The sequence below is a fragment of the Pristis pectinata genome, chromosome 8 (genome assembly GCF_009764475.1).
Source record: "Pristis pectinata isolate sPriPec2 chromosome 8, sPriPec2.1.pri, whole genome shotgun sequence".
In the NCBI taxonomy this organism is placed as follows: domain Eukaryota; kingdom Metazoa; phylum Chordata; class Chondrichthyes; order Rhinopristiformes; family Pristidae; genus Pristis; species Pristis pectinata.
The window spans coordinates 37,561,165-37,583,792 of NC_067412.1; the positions used below are offsets into that span (position 1 = coordinate 37,561,165).

A 22,628-nucleotide genomic window follows, 5' to 3' on the forward strand; every position below is an offset into this window, starting at 1 on the left:
TCCAATCTATCTTTTATTTCTGTGATCCTGGGTTCTAGTCCATCGTGATTTGAAACCACGTAACATCCTCATCTCCCTGCCAAACTCTCATGGAAACGTAAGGGCAGTGCTCTCAGACTTTGGCCTGTGTAAGAAACTATCTGTTGGGCATCACAGTTTCAGCCTGCGCTCTGGTATACCTGGAACAGAGGGCTGGATTGCACCAGAGGTTTTACAAGAGGATCCCAAGGACAAGCCTGTAAGTTTTGACATTCAGTTGAACACATTGATCTCAGAAGATCCACATTACATGGCTATAAAGAAAATCGGGGGGTTAATCTGCATTAGTCAAAAGATAATCAACAATTGGGTGGCGATCTCATATGGAACCTGCAAAATCAGTGCTGACATTTGCATTCCATCTATAAGGTTAGTGTCTTTCCTCTGACTCGTGCTGACTAATCTGTATTATCCCTCCTATTTTCTGATTTATGTGGCTGATTTTTCAGATGCAAGTTCATTGAAGTGTGGAGATTTAACTTGTATTTAACAGGAAATTACAAGCCAGTTAGCCTGACTTCAGTGGTTCGTAAGATTTTAGAGTCCATTACTAAAGATGAGGTTTCGGGGTACTTGGAAGCACGTGATAAAATTGGCTGAAGTCAGCATGGTTCCCTTAAGGGGAGATCTTGCCCGACAAATCTGTTGGAATTCTTTGAGGAAGTAACAAGCAGGATAAACAAAGGAGAGTCAGTGCATGATGTTTACTTGGATTTTCAGAAGGCCTTTGACAAGGTGCCACACATGAGGCTGCTAAACAAGGTAAGAGCCCATGGTATTACAGGAAAGGTACTAGCTTGGATAGAAGATTGTCTGACTGGCAGAAGGCAAAGAGTGGGAATAAAGTGGGCTTTTTCTGATTGGCTGCCAGTGACTAGTGGTATTCTGCAAGGGTCGGTGTTGAATTCGCCACTTTTCGTGTTATGTGTTAATGATCTGGGTGACAGAATTGATGGCTTTGTGGCCAAGTTTGTGATTGATACAAAGATAGGTGGAGGGGCAGGTAGTGTTGAGGAAGCAGGGAGTCTGCAGAAGGACTTGGACAGGTTGGGAGAATGGGCAAAGAAGTGGCAGATGGAATACAATGTAGGGAAGTGTATGGTCATACACTTTGGTGGAAGGAATAAAGATGTAGACTATTTTCTAAACAGGGAGAGAATTCAGAAATTGGAGGTGCAAAGGGACTTGGGAGTCCTAGTGCAGGTTGAGTTGGTAGTAAGGAAGGCTAATGCAATGTTAGCATTCATTTTGAAATGACTAGAATATAAAAGCAAGGATGTAATACTGAGGTGTTATAAGGCATTAGTCAGACCACATTTGGAGTATTGTGAGCAGTTCTGGGCTCCACATCTAAGGAAGGATGTGCTGGTGTTGGAGAGGGTTCAGAGGAGGTTTACAAGAATGATCCCAGGGATGAAAGGGTTAACATATGAGGAGCATTTGATGGCATTGGGCCTGTACTCACTGGAGTTTAGAAGGATAAGGGGGGATCTCATCAAAACCTACCAAATATTGAAAGGCGTGGATAGAGTGAATGTGGAGAGGATGTTTCCAGTAATGGGAGAGTCTAGGACCAGAGGGCACAGACTCAGAATATCCTTCTATATCCCTTTAGAATAGAAAGGTGAGGAGGAATTTCTTTAGCCAGAGGGTGGTGAATCTGTGGAATTCATTGCCACAGACGGCTGCGGAGGCTAAGTCATTGGGTATATTTAAAGCAGTTGTTGATAGGTTCCAGGACAGGTGAACAGGATAGGTAAATATGACAGACACCAGAACTCAGGACAGGGGAACAGCCCTAACATCAGGATTCAAGAAGAGTAAACAGCACTAACAAAGAACTCACAACAGGTCAGCAGGACAGATGAGCAGTGATACCATGAAAACTCAAGATAGGTGACCAGGGCAGTAGGAGAGTGAGTTGAATTTTTTTTAAACTCATTATTTTTGTGATTATAATTGTCCATATCTAGTTACCAAGTAGAGACAAGCTGCCAAGAACTACTTCAGTCTTTTCTGCTGAAGGTACTCCTATGAAAGAGGTTAATGTATTGGAAACCGTTCAGAGGAGGTTTACTAAACTAATACCTGGAATGGATGGGTTGTCATATGAAGAATGTTTGGACAGGCTAGGTGTGTAACTGCTGGAGTATAGAAGAGAGAAAGGGACTTGGTTGAAACATGTAAGATCCTGAGGAATATTAACAAGGTGGGAGTCCTGGGTTCTCCCATTCCTCTTATGGGAGGACATAGGACTAGGAGTCACTGTTTAAAAATAAGGGGTTACCCATTTAATAACAGTGATGAGGTGAATTTTTTCTCTCAGTAGGTCATCTTTGGAACTTTCTTCCTCAAAGGGTAAGGAACAGAGTGCCTTTGAATGTTTTAAAGGCAGAAGTAGATAGATTCCTGATAATCAAGGGAGTGAAGGCCACCATGAATATGAAGTTGCCGTGATCTTATTAAATGGTGGAGCAGGCTTAAAGGGCTAAGTGGCCTATTCCTGCTATTAACTTGTGTGCTGTGCGTAGAGAATTCCAGGATTTTGACCCAGTGATGATAAGGAATGGTGATATGTTTTCAAGTCAGGATGGTGTGTGACTTGCAGTTGATGGTATTACCATGTTCTTCTTGGTGATGGAGATGGCAGGATCGGGAGATGCTGTGTGAATGGCTTACGCTAGGAAATGCACTGCCTCCTATGAATGCTGGTGCTGGAGGGTTTGAATTATTAGGGTGGTCAATGGGGTAGCAATCAAACTTGTCCTGTAAGGTGTAAAACTTCTCAAGTGCTGTCGGAGTTGCACTCATCTAGGCAAGTGGGCAATATCCCTTTACATTCCTGTTATGCTGTACGGAAAGTTTTGGGGTGTTGGCAGAGGATACCCAGACTCTGACCTGCTCTCATAGCCACTCTGTTTATGTGCTTCATCCATTTGAATTTCTGGCCAATAGTGTCCCTGAGAATGTTGATGTGAGGAACTGACCATGAATGCCCCTTTATTTAAGAAGTAATTTAGATTCAGACAGTGGTCAGCAACATCAGGAGAGACTATGAGGGAGGCAGGTGATGGAAGAACAGGCTGACAATTTAAGGCAGCAAAAGGGCAGGCTGAGAAGTTAAACCAGTGGGATTCTAGATCGAGAATTTAAAAGAGCAAACTGAGAACTTAAAGCAACGAGAGAATGGGATGAGTCATCTGTTTACAATCTATATCATTGACTTAGATCATGGGAACGAATATAATATACCTAAGTATGCTGATAATATAAAGATAGGTGGCAATGTAAATTGTGAGAAGCACGCAAAGAATCTGCAAGGGATAGAGTTTGTGGGCAAAAATACAGTATACAGCATCTAATAAGGGAAAATGTGAGGTTATACATTTGGTAAGAAGAATAGAAAAGCAGAGTATAATTTAAATGATGCAAAATAATTGAATGTTCAGAGAGATCTGGATGTACTTGCACAAGAAATATAGAAAATTAATACAAAGTACAGCAGATAATTAAGAAGGCGCATGAAATAGCTGTGTTTTTTTGCAAAGCAGTTGGTGTACAAAAGTAAGTCAGTCTTCTTAAAATTGCACGAGACTTTGGTGAGGTCACACCAGCGGTAATGTTTTGCTTCCTTAGATTAGGATTTCCTTGCCATGAAGGTGATTCAGCAAAAAAAATCACCTGATTGGTTCCTAGGATGAGAGATTTTCACTCTGAAGCAAGATTGAGTAGAATGGGCCAGTACTTAAGAAGAATGAGGGGTGATGCCATTGAATGATTCTGACAGGACTTGGTGGGGTAAATGGTGTGAGGATGCTTTTATCTGGTGGAGGCATCCAGAATGAGGGCACGTAGCCTCAGGTAAAGAGGTTGGCTGTTTAAGACAGGGATAAAGACAAATTACTTCTCTCAGAGATTTGTGAATCTTTCATAAAGGGCTGTAAATGCTCAGTCATTAAGGACAATTAAGGCTAAGAGTGGCAGGTTTTTGGACTATAGGGTAATCGAGTTATGGGGATTGAGCAGAAGAAGTGCCTGAAGCTCAGATCAGATATGATTTTACTGAATGGCAGAGCAAAGTCGAGTGAGGGAGCTCCATGGTTCCCTGCTACTTCAAGTCTGATGTTCTTATGACATCAGAATTCATGAGAGAAGAGCAGGGCAGATGTCAGTAGTCACAACAATTGGGCAAGACAGATGAGATCAAGATTCAGGACAAGGACACACAACAGACATCAGGATTCAGGAAGGTGAGCAGAGCTGACAGGATTTGGGAAAGGTGAGCAGCGCTAATAAGAGGAATGAGTTTCTAATTGATTTAAGCAATAACTGAAGCTGGACATGCAGAGCTTGTTTGGTGGAGGAGGTAAAAGAAGAATAATTACTTTACAATAAAAGGAATCAAAATGTAATTAAGTTGGGTTGTTTGTTCATGATGTGTTGGTGTGCCAGGATTATTTCAAGAGTAACACTGCTTTTTTTCCCCAACAGACATATGCAGTCGACATTTTCTCAGCAGGCTGTGTCTTTTACTACGTTGTTTCCGTGGGAAAGCATCCATTTGGTGAATCGTTCAGGCGGCAGAGTAATATCTCATTAGGGCGGTACACGTTAGAGCATTTTGAACAAGAGACACATGGTAAGAAAAAAGGATTTTTTGTTTTCAATTTTTGATAATTATAGCCTGGATTTTACACCCCAACATTGTCAGCACAAAATGGCAGGTTCTGGCCAGACTGCCAAAAACAACTGAACTGTACACTTTCGGATCTGTTATTATGTAATTAACTATTTCTCAAAGCTTGGCTTTGGGGTACTGCCAACAGGTAACCCAGTGGACAATCTAGAGAATCTAGCCAGCAGCTTGAGTGCAGTCACCAAAAGTATTGTTTCAGGCTTATCCGGATAGGTTTGTAATATAGTATTTGCAAGGCAACTGTGGGAAAGCTCATCTGTCCTTAGAATGGACCTGCTGCAATAAGTTGTTAATACAGTAGGAACTTCCATAACTACATGAAGAGTCCTGTGGTGTAAGTCAGCTTCTAATAGAACAACTCTGGGACAGCATCTGTTGCAATGTAAATGTGCTAAATACTGATGCCTCTAATATTATTCTAATTGGTATTACTAGTGTGAAGAGTATAGAGGAGCAAATTTGCAGAGAAATTACAGAGAGGTGGAAGAACTATAGGATAGTGATAATGAGGGGCTTCAGCTAACCTAATACCGATTGAAGTAGTCATAATATATAGGACGGGGGGGGGGGGGGTGGGGGGTGGCGGAAGGGAAAGAAATTCTGAAGTGTGCTTAGCAGGACTTCCTCTATCAGTACTTTGCAGTCCAGTGAAAGAATGACTTTTAGGAGATGATTTGGGTATAGCCTACATACATTACTAGTAGATGGGAAAGTAGTGCAATCAAAACTAGAGTTCCCTGGAAAAAGGGGGGAGAGAGATTAAGATGAAGCAGAAACAGGGATATGTGATAGGTAAATAACATACAGGTAATACAAGGAGAATGGAGCCAATGAGACCATAACACCATAAGACATAAGAGCAGAATCAGGCCATTCAGCCCAATGAGTCTGCTCCACCATTCGATCGTGGCTGATTTATTTTTCCCTCTCAACCCCATACTCTTGCCTCCTCCCCGTAACCTTTGATGCCCTTACTAATCAAGAACCTATCAACCTCCGCTTTAAATACACCCAGTGACTTGGCCTCCACAGCCATCTGTGGCAATGAATTCCAAAGATTCACCACCCTCTGGCTAAAGAAATTCCTCCTCATCTCTGTTCAAGAGGGATGTCCTTCTATTCTGAGGCTGTGCCCTTTGGTCCTAGACTCTCCCACTACTGGAAACATCCTCTTCATGTCCATTCTGTCCAGGCCTTTCAATATCTGGTAGATTTCAATGAGATCCTCCCCTCATCCTTCTAAACTCCAGCGAGTACAGGCCCAGAGCCATCAAACACTCCTCATACATTAACCCTATCATTCTTGGATCATTCTTGTAAACCTCCTCTGGGCCCTCTCCAATGCCAGCACATCCTTCCTTAGATATGGGGCCCAAAACTGCTCACAATACTCCAAATGTTATAGGAAAACAAATGAGAGATCTACATATGGAGGCAGGAACACATGGCATTGGGCCTAACTGAGCGCTTCATCTCTGTCTTTACAAGAAAAAAGATACTGCCAAAGTCACAATAAAAGACAAAATGATTAAAATACCAGATAGACTAAAATTAATATAGAGGAGATACTGAAAGGTATACTGTAGTTAAGGTAGATGTGATGCATCCTATCATGGATTGAAATTCCATAAATACCGGGCATAATGTTCTATGGTCAGAAGTTTGGAGAATTACCAGTGTTCCTGGGCGTCAACATCTCAGAGGATCTATCCTGAGCCCAACACATTGATGCAATCACGAAGAAGGCACACTAGCGGCTCTACTTCATTAGGAGTTTGAGAAGATTTGGTATGTGACAAAGACGCTTGCAAATTTCTACAGATGTACAGTGGACAGCATTCTGACTGGTTGTATCACCACCTAGTATGGAGGCTCCAATATGCAGGATCAAAAGAGGCTGCAGAGGGTTGTAGATTCAGCCAGCTCCATCACAGGCACAACCCTCCTCATTAAGTCTTGCACTGTATTGCTGCCGCAAAACAACAAATTTCACGACATATGTCAGTGATAATAAACCTGATTCTGATTCTGTTGCACCCCTGATTATAAAAGACCCAATGGTAAACTCAGCAACTACAGGCCAACTGGTTTATTAACACTGATGGTGGGGAACCTGCTAGAAACAATAATCAGGAACAAAAATGGAGTGTTGCATCTAATTCTGGTCACTGCACTAAAAGGAGCTGTGAAGGTCTAGAAAGGATGCAGAAGAGATTTATTAGAATGGGATTATTCTGCTAGAACAAATAAGATTGAGAGGTGGTCACTGGGAATGAATAAAGAGAAAATGTTTCCATTGGACACAGATTTAAGTTGATTGGCAAATGAACAAGAATGGGGTAAGGGGAACCTTATTCAACAATGAGTAGTCAGTATGAGTAATCATTACTTTTAAAAGGGAATTCAATGGAAAATCACTGGGCTACAGAGAAAGATCTGGGAATAGGACCAGTTGGCTTGCTCTTGCTGAGACCTAGCATGAACTCAATAAACCAAATAGTCTCTTTCTGTGCTATAGTAGTTCTATGATCCTCGCGTGTTCAGGAATGTCTTAAATGAGAGTCCTGGATATTTAATGCCCAAATACATTTGCATCAACCTTCCTACTCCCCTGAACATACACTCCCCTTTTACAAATGCCAGTGTGTTGCTGGAATCCTCAGCACACTTGGCTTGCTGCAGAAGGGAACAGTCATTGCAACCGAAGGCATCATAAGAAAATGGTGCTCTCACAGTCCGATCGCTAAAATCAGTTTAAAATGAAGGAACTATATGTTATTCTAACTTTCTTTCAGAGAATGTTGTGGGTAAACACCTAATTGAACAAATGATCAGTGACAATCCACAGCAACGTCCCTCCACTCAGTGTGTCCTGAAACATCCCTTCTTCTGGACTAAGGAAAAGCAGCTTCAATTCTTTCAGGTAAGATCTGCTCAGGGAAAAATTAACCAGTTCAATGTGGCTCATATGGAGAGTGAAAGGAAAAGGGAGGAGTTATTTTCTACATTTCCTTGGCATAGGATAACTGGCATAGGATATCCTGCTAGTATAACAGATCAAAACCTCTTAGACCAGCTCATCTTACTTTTACTGGATGGGAAATCTAGGAGCACCTCCCTTAACCAGAGTTTACAGATTGGCTTCAGGAGCAAGCTTGGATAATTTGCTCCAAATGACTGTAGTTACAAAGGAAGGGCAATGGGGATGGCACTCATGTTATTGGTCAGTCATCCCACTGTGCATCATTAGTGGAATGAATGGTTAATGTGGTTGATGTGAAGCCCTGAATGGTGTTGAGCTTCTTGAGAGTCATTGGCACCTCACCCATCCAGGCTGTGAAGAGAATTCCATTATGCTCCTCACCTGCGCCTTGTTTAGAGTGGCAGTATACATCAAGGTGTCGAGAGGCAAATTACTTGCTGCAGGATACCCAGCCTCTGACCTGCTCTGTTGCCATGATGTTTATGTGACTGGTCCAACTGAGTTTCTGTTCAGTGGTGAGGCCTCAGCGAAGGTAATGCCATTGAACATCAAAGATAGTGGTTTAACCTTGTCTTGTTGGAGATGATCATTGCCAATCATTTCTGTGATGCAAATATTACAGTCCATGCCTGAATGTTGTCTAACTTTTGCTGCATTCAGATAGAATTGAACTTTGTGCAATCATCAGCAAACATCCCCAGTTCCCAGCTGGTGAAGTCTGATTGCATCCTGTTGGACTGATTATAATTTCATGGTTTCAGACTTTGAGCCTAGGTCTGCTCAAATTTCTTTAGCCACAGCCTGAAACATCCCTGAAATGTGTGAAATAACTTTCCAGTAACATATGTACTAAATTGCTGTTTTATTGTATTAGGATGTGAGTGATCGGATAGAAAAGGAACCATTGGAAGGGCCAATAGTTGGTAGATTGGAGTCCGGCGGAAGAATAGTGGTGAGAACAAACTGGAGGATGCACATCACCATTCCCTTACAAACAGGTGAGGTAATCCAGGATTGTGGACAACTGTTGAACATTAGAAATGTACAGATATAAGTACAGAAAAGACCAAGTGATTTTATTTTTGTCCTTCCCTAGACTTGAGAAAGTTTCGGACGTATAAAGGAAGCTCTGTGCGTGATCTTCTCCGAGCCATGAGAAATAAGGTGAGGAATAGGCTGTCCATTGTTATCAACATCAAAACCTCATGTGTCTATAATCCAAAGGTATTTGGGTATGTGTAATTGTTAGGGAAGGTGACCAAAATTTGCTGAAAAGGGTAGCTTTAGGAAATAGGAAGAATTGCAATGAAATGGAAGAAAATCCTGAGAGCAGTGCAATAATGGCTCATGGTTTTAACCTGCAGTGGTGTCATATGCACAGCAGAATAAATCCTCAAAGGCTGAGATTATGAGCATTTGGAGCCACCTAGGTTGAGGTACAGTGGATGGGATCTCTGCTCTGCAAATTTGATACTTATACCTTACTATCAGTGGGTGCTTGAAAAGTATTTCACAGTGCAGTTGTGATTCACAAAAAATGATTCTGAAGATTGTTTTTGTAAGTCTAATATAAAATGACTCCACAGAAACATCACTACCACGAACTACCACTGGAGGTACAAGAGACACTGGGAGAAATACCAGACCAGTTTGTGCAGTACTTCACATCTAGATTCCCAAAGCTGCTGCTGCATACATACGAAGCAATGCAGGTATGCAGCCATGAGAGGCTCTTTCACTTGTATTATCATCAGGAAGCTGGAGACCTGAACATCAACTGTGCCAAACCAGAAAGGTAGGAAGCAAGCTTCACGCAGCACAAGCATGCTTGTGGTAATCTATGGAACCGAAGGAAGTGCTCTTCAGGCTGAAGTGCTTCACATACAATAGAGTAAGATGACATTTTTGGAGAACAAAGAAACCTGTCTGATGACCTCTTCACCATCATAGACTGTCCATAAATGGATCATCTCATCCTAACTCTACATGGAAGACAATTTATTGGTAAGATTGGGCAGGATAAAAATTATGAATGTGATCATAAGGTTGTCAAGTGAACTGTCCAGCGAGGAGGTGGAACTGAATGACAAGGAAGAAAGAACTGATCTATAACACTACTCCATCTTCTAGTCATGACCCCAAAGCTGGAGAGAACAGTTTCTCTCCTTTGCAGAAAAGCCAACTGTGTGCAGGAGCCTGGAGGGGAAACTGGACAGGTAAAAAATGGAACATGTTCCACTCTATAAATGAAGTTTGTGCCATTACAGACACCACTGACTGATGCAGCACATGATAGTTGTAACACTGGCTACCAATGTTTACAGTATAGTATTAGTGTAAAATTACCTCATACAAGTGACTGGAGGGGTTTTTTTTTTACAGAATTATTTTAGATTAAACACAACTTGCTTTTAAAAATTGATTTATTATTATATCTAAATCAGTCTTTTCTCACAGGGTTAATGCATGACTAGTCACTGATGTCCTTATGCAGTACTATCATTTCCCTTCTCTTGTGAGGCTCTTAATAACTCTGAAAAAGTCAGTGGATAGCAAGCAGGAGCAGAAATCACAGGGCTGAGCCCCATTGTTGGACCTGCTGCTCGCTTCCTTCAGATCAAGAGAAAGAAACATTTGGATTGTAATTGAGCAACTCCAGCCTAGTTTTCTGGAAGCTACATGCGTGGCTCACCACTGAATCATGTTATGGATTTGAAATGAATGCTGCACAATAAGCATTTCTGTGCCTGATATCAGATACTTTGAAGGAGGCCTGAACTTGATTAAACTACTGTTGGAATAGGCATTACGCATTTGGTTTGTGATATGCTAAATGGTATTAGAGGTGTAATCAATATTTTTAAATACAATTGAAAAAACTACCAAAGATTTGGGAGCAGGTGAAAATTGGTTGCTGTAAAAGAATGTTTTTAAGGAATAGTTAAAGGTTGAGGTTTATAAAATACACATTTCTGCTGTGCAGTATTAGGCAAGGCTATGATTGTTTCCAAACTGAATAAAATGTTTTATTCAATTGAGTTTTTGACTGATTTGAGGAGTTACAATTTAATTAACTTTGAAGGGACATCTATTTGTCAAATTCAGTTCAACTCTACATTGTAGCAATTTCATTGAGCTGAAGCCAGAGATTCCTCATCACTTAATCTGTTACTTATTTAAAGCACAAATCTCCCAAATGTTAAAATGAGCCTTATTCCTATTTGTGAAAACAAGTTGTCAATAAAGTGATTGATGAGTTGTGGGTATTCTCCAACACCATTTCCTGAGGCAGTGCATTTTTAAAAAAAGGAAAACAGGGATTGCAGTATGATTTCCCTCCATATATACACACCTACCCATAGAATTGTAGTCATTACAATAAATGCTGAAGTTTATTACAAGCTGTCAAGGCTCTTAACATAAGGGCTTCATTTAGCCCTGCCCCCATTTCAATGCAAAAATTAGTTTACTAAAAACACTGCATCATTCTTAGTTCAAAAGCTGGAATAACATCTAGAAACTTCAAAACCCAGTAGAACATCACACTTAGGACCTCATTAACATTAATTGAAGAACAAAAATAAACAAATTGGTCATCAAGTGTGGAGAAAAATTAGTCTTGCAGTTTAATCAGTGCCAGCTTTTAGGATTTATGTTCCTGTTTCTTTGACTTTTTAGTGCAAGTTCACTTACCCTTTCTCAAAAGAGAATTGCAAAAGGAAGAGCGCCAAACTGTGCACACTGGATGTTTAAATGTAGGATACTGTACACAAGACGAGAGTTTCAGCTACCACAGGGTGGAGATTGTAGTTGATTCGTGTGCTGTACACATTGACCTAATTTCACAAAGCATCTACCAAAATATTTAATGGCTTTCTACAGCCCATGGCTGTTCAGCCACATCTTGGGCATCCACTTTCATTTCTCAGCCAAATAACTCATTTCCTTTCATGCAAGAACATTTCTCAATCCAAACACTATTAACCTTGAAAATACATCAGCATTTATAGCTCTGTAGGGTCAAGAATGCCCAAAAAAAGAAATCAGGATCTTCAATTTTTCATTCTTAAATGAGACCATGCCAGTTCATTCTGTACTCCCCCACCAGGGTAGGCATCCTCTCAGCATCTACGCATCAAGCTCCCTTGATCATTATGTTTCATGGGATCAGTGGTCAAGTGTAAGTGATTCTACTAAATTGGTAGATGTTGCACATATTTTTCTACCAGACCTACAAATCACTAATTTTAGACAGCAGGTACTGAAGAACAGATCTTTATTTCTTAAAAAGTTACATTAAAAAAATCACTTGATAGAATGTTCTCCTATTGAACAGATATGATAAAACTGTTCAGAAAGCTTTGCAATATTTGTCCAGCTGTCTGAGTTTCCATAATAGAAATATATGGAGTTAAGAGAAAGACATTTATAATTGATGTGCCCATTTTATTAACTGCAGTGAAAGGAGGCACAGCATCAACTTTCCAGCTAATATACTTAGCAAACCAGGGTTTCATCTTGGGCCAAGGGGATGGACAAGGGAGGGAGCAGAGAAGACAAAGTAGCAAAGATGTAAACAGCTGCCCAGAAAGCAGTGTAACCTGGGATTGCAAAGTGCTTCAACATTTGGCCTCGAACAGCTGGAGAACACCTGCACAATAGAGTGAAAGCAGCAAGTATGATACAGCTTATAAATTTACATGATCTCATCTGCCTGAAGTCACTACACATAATGAGAGAAACCATGCTTTTCCCCCTCAACTCTAGAAGACACTGCTTGCTCTGACAATTCAGAATTGTTTAATACAAAAATCAAGCCTCACAAAAAGTGTATTTACAAACTTCACTCCCCAGATCAAAAATGAGTCCAGTCCAGAAGTTGTGGTCATGCTGTGGGTTTGACTCTTGCTCCGACAGTTTTTGTTGCAAGCAACCTTTCCACCATGGTGCGTGCATAACGTATGCGACTTGCCAGTTCCTTGCTGCAACCATGCTCCTCAATCATGCTCAGCTTGAACGTGTGGAACTCCCGCTTTTCATCAATGTACGTCACTGCATTCATCAGTGGGCACAAGATGATCTTCGTGTGGTCCTAGAAGGGGAAAAGTTAATTATAGAACTGGAGCAACTTTCTGCCTGGGTACTGTTGAGCATCTAGGACCATAGCAAACTGTTAGACCCATTTGCAAAGTCTAAGGGTCTAACAGTCATCTAAAGTGACCCCAGAATTAGAGGGCTACTTACCTGGAAGAAGTTGATCTGAACAGTCCCATTGCTAAGATGCAGGACAATTGCACTGCGTGTCCTAAACCAAATCCTCAGGAATGGTAGCCTTGCTAACTCATCACCTTCCCTAGGGGTGATGTTCGCTCCTGCCTTCAGCAAATGCTCACTCATGTAGTTGCGGAAATATTTCAACAGAGTTGCCTGTTTGTGCAGAGAGATAGAATTCCATTTAAGACTTACAGCCAAATGAAGGCAGCTACTTCCTCCCAGTTATCTTTTTTTTTTGGCAGGCAGGCAGGGGGAGGGAGAAAGGTGAGGGGGGCAGAAAAGCAGTGGTACACTGTGGTTCAGCTCAACTATTGTTCCCTTCAAGAACACTTGCACAGGGGTGGAGGCAGCAATTCTATTATTTGACACCTGCTATTCCAACCCTTGCAGGAAATAAGCCTAGCCATTTGTAGATGCCCTCATAACCAGGCCCATTCCTTTAAATGGAAAAAGGGAGCCACAATTTCCACAGGGAATAGCACTAACCAGTTTTGTCCTCAAATCAAATACCTTCCAATACAATTACTATCATTTTATTACATTGATGATCATGTAGTGAGTGAAAGGATTTGCAAGCTATGTGCCCAACTGCAAATGCTCTTATAGCAGCTGGTGGCAGTAGTGGGCCACCATTCTATTCCCCATTGAAAAAAAACAATCTTGCAGTTATTCAGCAGGTTCCGAACTAGATGCTGGTTGGGACTATGCTGATCACCCCTCCTTTAATCTTGTATCTCAAGTCTCAGCAAACAAGTGAAATAACACTCACAGCTCAAAATCAATCCTATCTTCAGTCCCTGTATCCATTAACACCAGGTCTGCACCCAAACAATAAAGTGATTGGAGGTTGGCCCAGTATTCTTTCAGGAACCAAATGCAGAACAAGTGTTACCCTATCGTGCAGTGGCCCAGAAATGATTCCTCTCTCCCCCCCCCCCACCCAGGATTATCTTGACCAAGAACCACTGGGTGTTGAATCCACTGAACCAGAGAACTGATCTCAATGTGTCATGATAGGAGTGTTTCAAACCCACAAACTATTGCAATGCCACAGGGACAAAGGCTTACTTCTCTTCACTATTAAATTAGCAGCTCTCTAATAGGATCAAGGCTACACAGAGGGGAATTAAAGTAAGGCAAATTTTAGCAGTTTCTCCAGTGCCTGTCAACAGTACTGATCAAATCACAGAGCCTCAAGCCAAACAATGAACTTATTAAAAGTCCTGTGGCACTTACCTTTTTGCTTAGGCTGGGAGGGTAAGATCGAAAGTTCAGGTAAGTCTCAGTCATGCTGCGATCTATGTATTGTAGACTCTCCCCATCATTGTACATTATTAAACGAGTGGAATCATTGAAGAGGACACCAACACTGTTGTCACACAACTGATAACCTAGAGATGGAGCAGTGTGAAGCAGGGATATACTATGTACAAGTGCAAAAGCTTAATACTGCCAGAAATACCCTATTGGCTAGAACCAAGAGCCAAAGGAAAATCATAACCAATAAAGCAAAGAGCAAGCAGTAACACGGTGATTTAGTTGTCTTCAGTGTAGCAAATTTGAACTGTGATCTTAAGCTGGTGCATTAACAGCTCTAGATTACTTGGGGTCACATTAGTGATCTATGGCTTGGAGATCAGATCTCATGGTTGATTCACCTTCACAGGCTTTGTTCATTCTATCCACCAGATTTAAATATAAGGACCCAGAAACTCAGGCTATTAAGTTTGAACAAACACTATGGTTCCAGTCAGAAGTTAACACATACCCCATTTCTGAGATAACAGTTAAACTACTGGAGTTAAGCTTCAAATTGGTCCCGATTCAGCCAAAATACACCTGGATTAGCTTCAGGATACAGCAAATGAGGAACCAGTGTTGCATATACAATCCAATATTTAGGCACAACCAGCCATATTCTTCAGATCCCATGCAGTCTAAGTTATCTGAAAGTGCTGACTGGTACTTACCCAAGCCATATTTATCAGAATAGTCCACCCATTTGCTGACCCAAAAGATTGGTATACAAGCTGGGTCTTCAGCCTCCTCTGCCAGGAAAGTGAATAATAGTAAACTGTTCATTAGTACATTGGTTCTAATTTGTTCAAAATTAGGTTACATTAGATTTAGCTATTAGATTTTTAAGCAACTTCCTTACTGTCCTTCCCCCTCCACACAAAAAAAAAGTGGCGTATGCTTGGCCAAATGGAACAAATGTTGGAATTTTACAACTATATGAAAATGTTAACATTAATAATGTTATATGGTTAAGAAAAATGTCAATATCCCACCAGCTACAAATGGGGTGCCAGCATTGGAGCGGCTAGAAGGGGAAGTGCAACCAACCAGAAGGCACTGTTGAAACAACTTGCATACCTTGTCTGATCACAGCTTTATCAGCTGGTCTTGCTGCCACTACACTGCTTAACTGCTGCAGAAGGTCTGAGAGGTAGAAATCATTGCACTCGCCCACTTCCCTGTGGAAAACAGCAATTCAAAATGGTCATGTATACTCTTGAATTTGGGCAGGAATCAGGAGGAATGCTCCTTCATTAAAGGGAACAAGGTCACTGCACATATACAAATAATTGCAACTCCAACCAATTTGAAGATCTAGGACATGACAACAGTTACTGATAGTCTGAGAAGTTTACTTCCAGACAGTCCAGATGTAAAACCACTTAATTACTTAGTACATTCCTTCCTAATACAGTTAAGGACCAATGAAACCAAAATATTTCCAAAGGTACAGCATTTAGGACAGTTAAGATTGCAGTCAACTCAATGCACCATTTAGTACTACAACAAATCACCTCCCAAGGTCAATGCCTGGACTCTAGTGTTGGTGCAGTCATCTAGAAGATTAAAGAAATCCAAAACACCCACTAAACATTATGGGAAGTACTTTGCTTTGGGGGTGGGGAAGAAGTCATTCTACACAGCATCAAAATTCACATTCAAAGAAGGTTAAGGGTTCCACTCATTGAGCAATATTAAAAGTATTATCTTGGCATCAGTGGTATAGATAATTTACCTGGCCACTCCTTCGTCATCTTCAGATTTGCCTGGTTTGTCTCCAGCTGGACAATCTATTAGATTAACAGATCAGTTATTCAAGTGACTCAGTAATTACATTTTCTTAGTCAATGGGGGTGGGGGGTGGTTTAAAAACAGGAGCAGTGTGATTACCAGTGGATTGTCTCAATTCAGCAAGTTTGGAATTCTATTGCTACCAAAAGAGCACAATTCCCTAGTTTGGAATCTAATTTACAATACATCTTCCACTTCAGCTGGATCCAGTTAGATTTAATAATTGTAAAGAACTTCAAATAAATGGTTGGTACATCCTTTTCACATACTCACACAGGAAAAGTTCCATTGGTGTTGTTCATCATTGCAAAAGAAGCCTCAGAGCCCATCTGCAAGAGTATTCAGTAAAACCCAAGAGTCTAAATGGTTTAAGGTTGCTCACTACCATCAAGGACAGCAAAAATGCATTCCTTCCCTTTTAAGTTCCAGTGTCAAGAGGTCTCATGTTACTCTGGCATGATGAAGAATTAGTTCTCACATTAAACAACATCCCCTTCATTCACTTTCTGCATTATCAAAGGTGAAGCTACCAGGAATCCACAATCTACATCCTTGTGGAACAGTCCTAATTTCAGTGTTGCTCAGGGTCCCTCCCTCACCTTCCCTCCTCCTCCCACACATTGATGACTGCATTGCTGCCATTTCCCCATCTTGTATATTTTATCTTATTACTGCAAACTTCCACATAGTCCATCTCAGTCTTTCCCCCCTTGGTTCAAAGGCTAGATTAGCAACCAATACCATTGCAAGCCCAGATTCTTACAGCATCTAGACTGCACCTCCTCCCAAACCATTTCCCACAAGCACTTCATGTCATTCTCCCAGTGCTTTAAGAGGTCTTCCTTTTACCACAGCTTCTCCCACCCCCAAACCCAACTCCCATGGTTGACTGCTCTGAATTGCATCTGTTCTACTTCCTGTAATTCTGGTCTTATCCCCCTCCCAGAGCAAGGTTTCGGGTTCTTGTGTCCCATTCCACCAGCCTATATATTCAACTATTCATCTTTCTAGCTTCAGACATTATTCCCTCTCCTCTGTGCATTTTGAAGGCATCCTTCCCTCTGAGGCTGTGGTCCATTTCCCCCACCCCTCTCTCATCTCCACCAACATGCATTCCTCTTCTCACAGCAACTGCTCTTACCTCTTCCCTTCCTAAGAGGAGCTATCCTATTCAGATGAAACAGCAATTCACTTACACTTCCTCCAATTTAGTCTTCTGCAGTCACTGCTCATGATGCAGTCATCTGCACTTTAGAGAAACTGAACACAGGTTGGGTAACTGCTTTGCAAAGCACCCCTGTTCAGTGTACAAGGGTGAAATGAGTGGCCAAACCACCAGTTCTCCATCCCACTGTTCAATGTCCCTAGTTTCAGCCCCAGAAAGAAGTTTGAGGAACAGCATCTGCTCTTCCCTCTCGGCACATCATGACCTTTAAGACTCAAATTCAATTTCATTAACTTCTCCAGTTTATATTAGATCCAAGATCAACAACCTGTAACGTTAACTCAGTTCTTCCCTCCACAGATGCTGCCTGACTTTGCTGGATATTTCCAGCAGCCACTGTGATCCATAATTCCAGCACTGTTCTTCACCATCTGTCATCATTTGTGTCTATGGCCTTCAAACAGGTCTACTGCAATTCCACAAGCATTCACAACCTCAACCACTCATGCCAGTCCCTTATGATCACCGCCATGCTATTTACATCAACAGGGCTGAGGTCAAGAGGGTTGAAAGCTTCAAGTTCTTAAGAATGAACATCAATAGCTTGTCCTGGTCCAACCAAGTAGACGTCACACCAGCACCTCCACTTCCTCAGGAGGCTAAAGAAGCTTTGCACTGTCCCCTTTGACCCTCAATTTAAATAGATGCACCATAGAAAGCATCCTATCCAGATATAGGACAGCTTAATGGCAACTGCTCTGCCAGAGACCACAAGAAACTAGAGTTGTGGACACAGCTCAGCACATTGCAGAAATCAGACTCCTCCATACACTGTATACTTTGCCGCCTCAGTAAAGCCAATGCAATCAAATACCCCACCGATTCTGGACATTCTTCTCCCCCCTCCCATCAGCCAGAAGATACAAAAGCCTGAAAGCAGACATAACCAGGCTCAAGGACAGCTTCAATCCTGCTGTTATAAGACTATTGAACAGTCCCCTAGTATGATAAGATGGATGCTTGTCCTCAGTCTACTTCATTATGGCCTTGCATCTTGTCTGCCTGCACCCGTAACTATTCTGCATGGTTTTCTCACATACCACCTTAATGCACTGTTATGATGAAGTGGTCTGTATGAATGGCATGCAAAACAAAATTTTTCCACTACCTCAGTACATGTAACAATAACAAACCAATTTACCACATCACTTTTGTTCTTCCATGCCCCCCAACCACCTTGGCAACAAAAATGCATCTTTTCCTCATTGATTAAATCTTTCTCCCCACACATGCTGTCTAACCTGCTGAGCATTTAGTTTCATTTGATTTTCATATGCAGTTCCCGCTTGTCATTTAGTGACAACGTATTAGTGGTTGCAAGTACTTGTGTCTAAAATGACTCAGCAGGTAACAACTTGTTAGATGGTTGTAGGTTCATGTCTCAAAGAAGAGAAGCACAAAAAAACTCAAACCAACTGACAATTAAGGGTGGGCTACACCATTAGACAAGAAATCCAAAAGATCCCTTGGTTACCAATGTAAACAAAAAGGGATTTCTGCCTTATTGTGGCCTATACTTGTTCCTCAGTCAAATTTATCCAATAGATGGCAACAGTGTTTTGTAGAAACAAAATACAAATTGGATGCTGCATTTCCAATATTAGAAGAATGACGACTTTCAGTGGCTTTGCAATGCAATGCTTCAGGACAATGAAAAAGGATTGTATTGAACATTAGGAATCAAACCAGAGCATCAGAGATACATTGTGTAGAGAAATTAAGTTGCAGCCAATGTGATACCAATACACCATGTCAGCTTGCTTACAGTACTGCAGTATTTTCATCAGGAGGGAGAATGCTGCAGGATTGTACTTGTAGCACTTAAATTGCTGTTAGGAGTGGATCCAGATCTTGTCACACAAAGTGCCAGAGCCCCAGTAACCATTATTCAGTGACTGATACCTTTGTTGAGTTCAGCAAGTGGCCTTCTCGTACTGAAATCAATTCCACCAGGGGCCAGAGAAAACCTGGGAGCCATGGTCAAGCAGGTGGTGGGCAATCGGACAGGCAAGTAGCCAGATGTAAAGAACTCATCGTTTAGCAGTTCATGGACACTTGGTCGTGCGCTTGGATCTGATCGTAACATTTTCTGAATGAGGTTAGCAGCCACAGGGTTGATATGCTGAAAAACAGGTAGTTGTTACATGCAAGTTTAATAAGATTTCAATAAAAGAAACAGACCAAGTGGGTTATGCTCCACACGCTGCTCATCCTACTCTAACCAAACCCCTTCCATTCTTTTCCCCAAGTAACCAGCTTCTTCAAACAACTTGCTCTTGCTTCAGGCACTTCATGGCAGCAAGTTACATAATTTACTTATGCCGGATAACAATATCCAAATTCCCTGCTGGATTTATTGATGACTAATTACAATTATGGATTGCCTTATAAGAGAAAGCATCTCCACTTCCACCCTATTAGATCTTTGTTATAGAAAGACAAAGCATTCAACCTTCAAGATGGGCATTTCAGATATTTTCATCTTTTATCTTTAAAAAAATGCTCAACAAGGGGCATTACAACTGGTCAATAAATGTACAAAACTGATCTTCATCAAGACTGTCTGAAGTAGACCTAGTTCTTATCAATCATTTCCCCCTCAATCACATCAAATATTAGAAGCACTCATCCCATTTTCTCAAAACAAAACACAGGATGGGAGCCAAGTGCTCACCTTGGGAATATTATATTCATTTTTCTTTATCCTCAGGTAGGTCTCCTTAAGGCAGGAAGTTTCAAATGGAGGTTTCCCAACAAGAAGTGTATACCTGCAAGTGGTAGGTTGCAATTAAAAGCTCGTTTAACCAGGATAGAAAATACTGTCAAATAGCCATGAGAAAATGGATTCAGATGGTAGAAGATAGAATACTCACATAATGCACCCCAGAGACCAGACATCAACTTCAAAACTGTGCCCTTTCTTCCCAATCACCTCTGGGGCAATGTAGTTGGGAGTTCCACACAGTGTCTTTTTGCGCTCTCCTTCATACTGTACTGTAGTGGCCAGACCAAAGTCACCTTCAAAAACAAATCCAGAGTCAGTGATTATGCCCAGTGACATGGTATGCAGAATACTAACCCAACATGACTGAAATGCACGTAGGGGGAGTCACTGCAGCTCTGTGCTATAGTTCCTCCAGTCTGCCCCTGTAGAGTGAATCCAAGCAATTGGAAAATGACAATTACCAAAGATGTTCTGTGCCCACTGAGTGCCTCAGTTCACAATGAGACAGATCACTGTATGCATAGCTCAAATTCCCAAGACAGACCAATGACAGATGGGTGAAGGGCACACTTTTGCTTTAGAAGCACATTTAAGGCTAGCGGAATAGTACCACGTCAAAGCCCAAATGATTACATCCTGTAGTAATGCAGACACACTACTCAGCAATAGTCGGGATGGCAAGGACCTGCACAGGGACTGAATCACAAGAAACCAAATTGAATGCCTCACCACGACACCTGACACACAAACCTGCACAGCTCCTGAGAATCAGCAGACTGCAGCCCGAGGCTTCTCGTGGGAGAGGCGATTTAACTGCATTTCAAAACAATACGCTTTTAGCCTAGCATATTGACTCACGCACGATATTACTACTCACACCGTTTGCCTCAATTCCTTTCAATTACTGCTCAACTGATGTTCTTCACACGCGAATTGAGCAATGAATTTATCTTGCACCCTGTCGAACCCAGGGAACCCCTCAACCCGACGGGTTAGCGACAGCTGAAGTAGTCACCGGACTCGTGACCTGAACTGCAGCAGCTCTAGTTAACCCAAGCAGTTACTGTACGGTCCCACTTAGCATCAAAGTGCTAACAGGGGGAAGATGCCGCCTTTAAAGAACTTCACAAACACGGAAGTGCAGTTTAAATCATTAAAACCGACGTTTTACAATGGAGAACAGGTAGAGTTCAGTGAGCTACAGTCGGTTAACGAGAGCAGTTAACACAATTGATGCTTTACCTATTTTCACTTCCATGTCGTCATTGAGGAAGAGGTTACCCAGCTTGAGATCCCGATGGATAACATGGTTGTTGTGCAGATACTGGGTGCCCAAGATGGTTTGCCTCAGGTAATATCGAGCCTCGGGTTCAGTCACGGCTTTGCGCCTCTTGTGCAACTCCAGCAGAGACTGTAGAGACGGGAGGATCAGCATTAACAGGAGGCAAGTTACAGAGACACACACACACACACACAACGCCGCAAGGTCAGGGCGACCAGGACATCCTGGCTGGGTCTCCCAGTGCGGGACCCTGTGGCACCAGAGGGGGCGCCGGCAGCCCCCAGGCCGCCCTCGGCCCCGCCCGCTGTGGGCGGAGCGGCGCCCGGGACCGGCCAACCCGCTGCGAGGGCCCACGGTTTTTAAATATCAACTGCTCCCTTTAAAAGGGACGGGGGGGGGGGGGGGGGGGGGGAGAGGAGGGAGGCCCAGTGCCTGGGGCTGGAACCGAGCCCAGCAGACAGAGGAGCCGCATTCGGTGCCGCACACACCCTCCACCTTACCCCCCCCGTCCCCGGCGGAGAGCGGCCCGGTGCCCGCCTTCCCGAGGCAGCGAAACCGACCCAGGGCCCCGTCCGTCCGGGGCGGACATCCGGAGCCGACACCCCCCCTTCCCCCCGAAGGGAGGGCGGGGGCGAGGCCTCTGTCCCGCCGGGGGATGCATCCGCCCGCCCGCCCTCACTCACTCACTCACCCGCCGCCTGCACAGCTCCAGCACCACGTAGACGAAGTCGTCGTCCTCGAAGAAGCCGTGGAAGGCCACCACGTTGCTGTGCTGGATGCTCTTGTGGATGGAGATCTCCATGGACATCTTCTCCCGCTGGTGCGGCTTCAGCAGCAGCGTCTTGGGCACGATCTTGCCGGCGAACACCTCGCCGCTCTCCATGTCCGAGATCTCGTAGCACTTGGCGAAGCCGCCCTTGCCCAGGAAGCGGCCCCGGGTGTAGCGCTTCATAGTCTTGGGGTTGACCAGGATGTCGGGGATGTCGGGCGGGGTGGCGGCCGACGACGACGACGCCGCCGACTTGGCCGACGGTTTGCCGGGCACCGTGGTCATGTTGAGAACGGGAACCGGGGAGGGTGGGCGAGCAAGAAGGAAATCAGTCGGTGGGAGCCGGCGGTGCGGACAGCGGCTCCGGGACGCGCTGCTCACTGAGCCGGAAGCCGGCAGTGCGGACGGCGGCTCCGGGACGCGCTGCTCACTGAGCTCCGCTGTGCTACCTGACCCCGCCTCGCGGCCTCCAATTCAAATCGGCCGTTGGCGAGCGCAGCGCCGCCTCCTATTGGCTGAGCCACTTTTAAATAGAACCTCCCGCA

The 22,628-nt window shown here is 43.0% G+C and overlaps 2 protein-coding genes across 2 annotated transcripts in view; one reads left to right on the forward strand and one right to left on the reverse strand.

Annotated features, from left to right (window-relative positions):
• ern2 (endoplasmic reticulum to nucleus signaling 2) overlaps positions 1-10,806 on the forward strand; it is a 60,435-nt gene extending 49,629 nt beyond the window's left edge. Inside the window, exons 17-22 of the mRNA XM_052020727.1 lie at positions 39-238; positions 4,531-4,678; positions 7,531-7,658; positions 8,593-8,716; positions 8,815-8,882; positions 9,305-10,806. Coding sequence (XP_051876687.1) covers positions 39-238; positions 4,531-4,678; positions 7,531-7,658; positions 8,593-8,716; positions 8,815-8,882; positions 9,305-9,517 — 881 coding nt within the window. The 3' untranslated portion in view covers positions 9,518-10,806. The remainder of the gene's footprint in view (positions 1-38; positions 239-4,530; positions 4,679-7,530; positions 7,659-8,592; positions 8,717-8,814; positions 8,883-9,304) is intronic.
• A 1,171-nt stretch (positions 10,807-11,977) lies between these two features.
• Positions 11,978-22,628, reverse strand: plk1 (polo-like kinase 1 (Drosophila)). Its single transcript, XM_052020728.1, has 11 exons — positions 22,006-22,628; positions 21,275-21,443; positions 20,181-20,325; positions 19,982-20,075; positions 19,210-19,429; positions 16,027-16,081; positions 15,369-15,469; positions 14,963-15,040; positions 14,229-14,383; positions 12,963-13,145; positions 11,978-12,810 (listed from the first exon to the last, which is right to left on the reverse strand). Exons 1-11 carry the CDS (start codon positions 22,366-22,368, stop codon positions 12,604-12,606), a joined length of 1,770 nt encoding a protein of 589 aa, XP_051876688.1. The 5' UTR covers positions 22,369-22,628; the 3' UTR covers positions 11,978-12,603.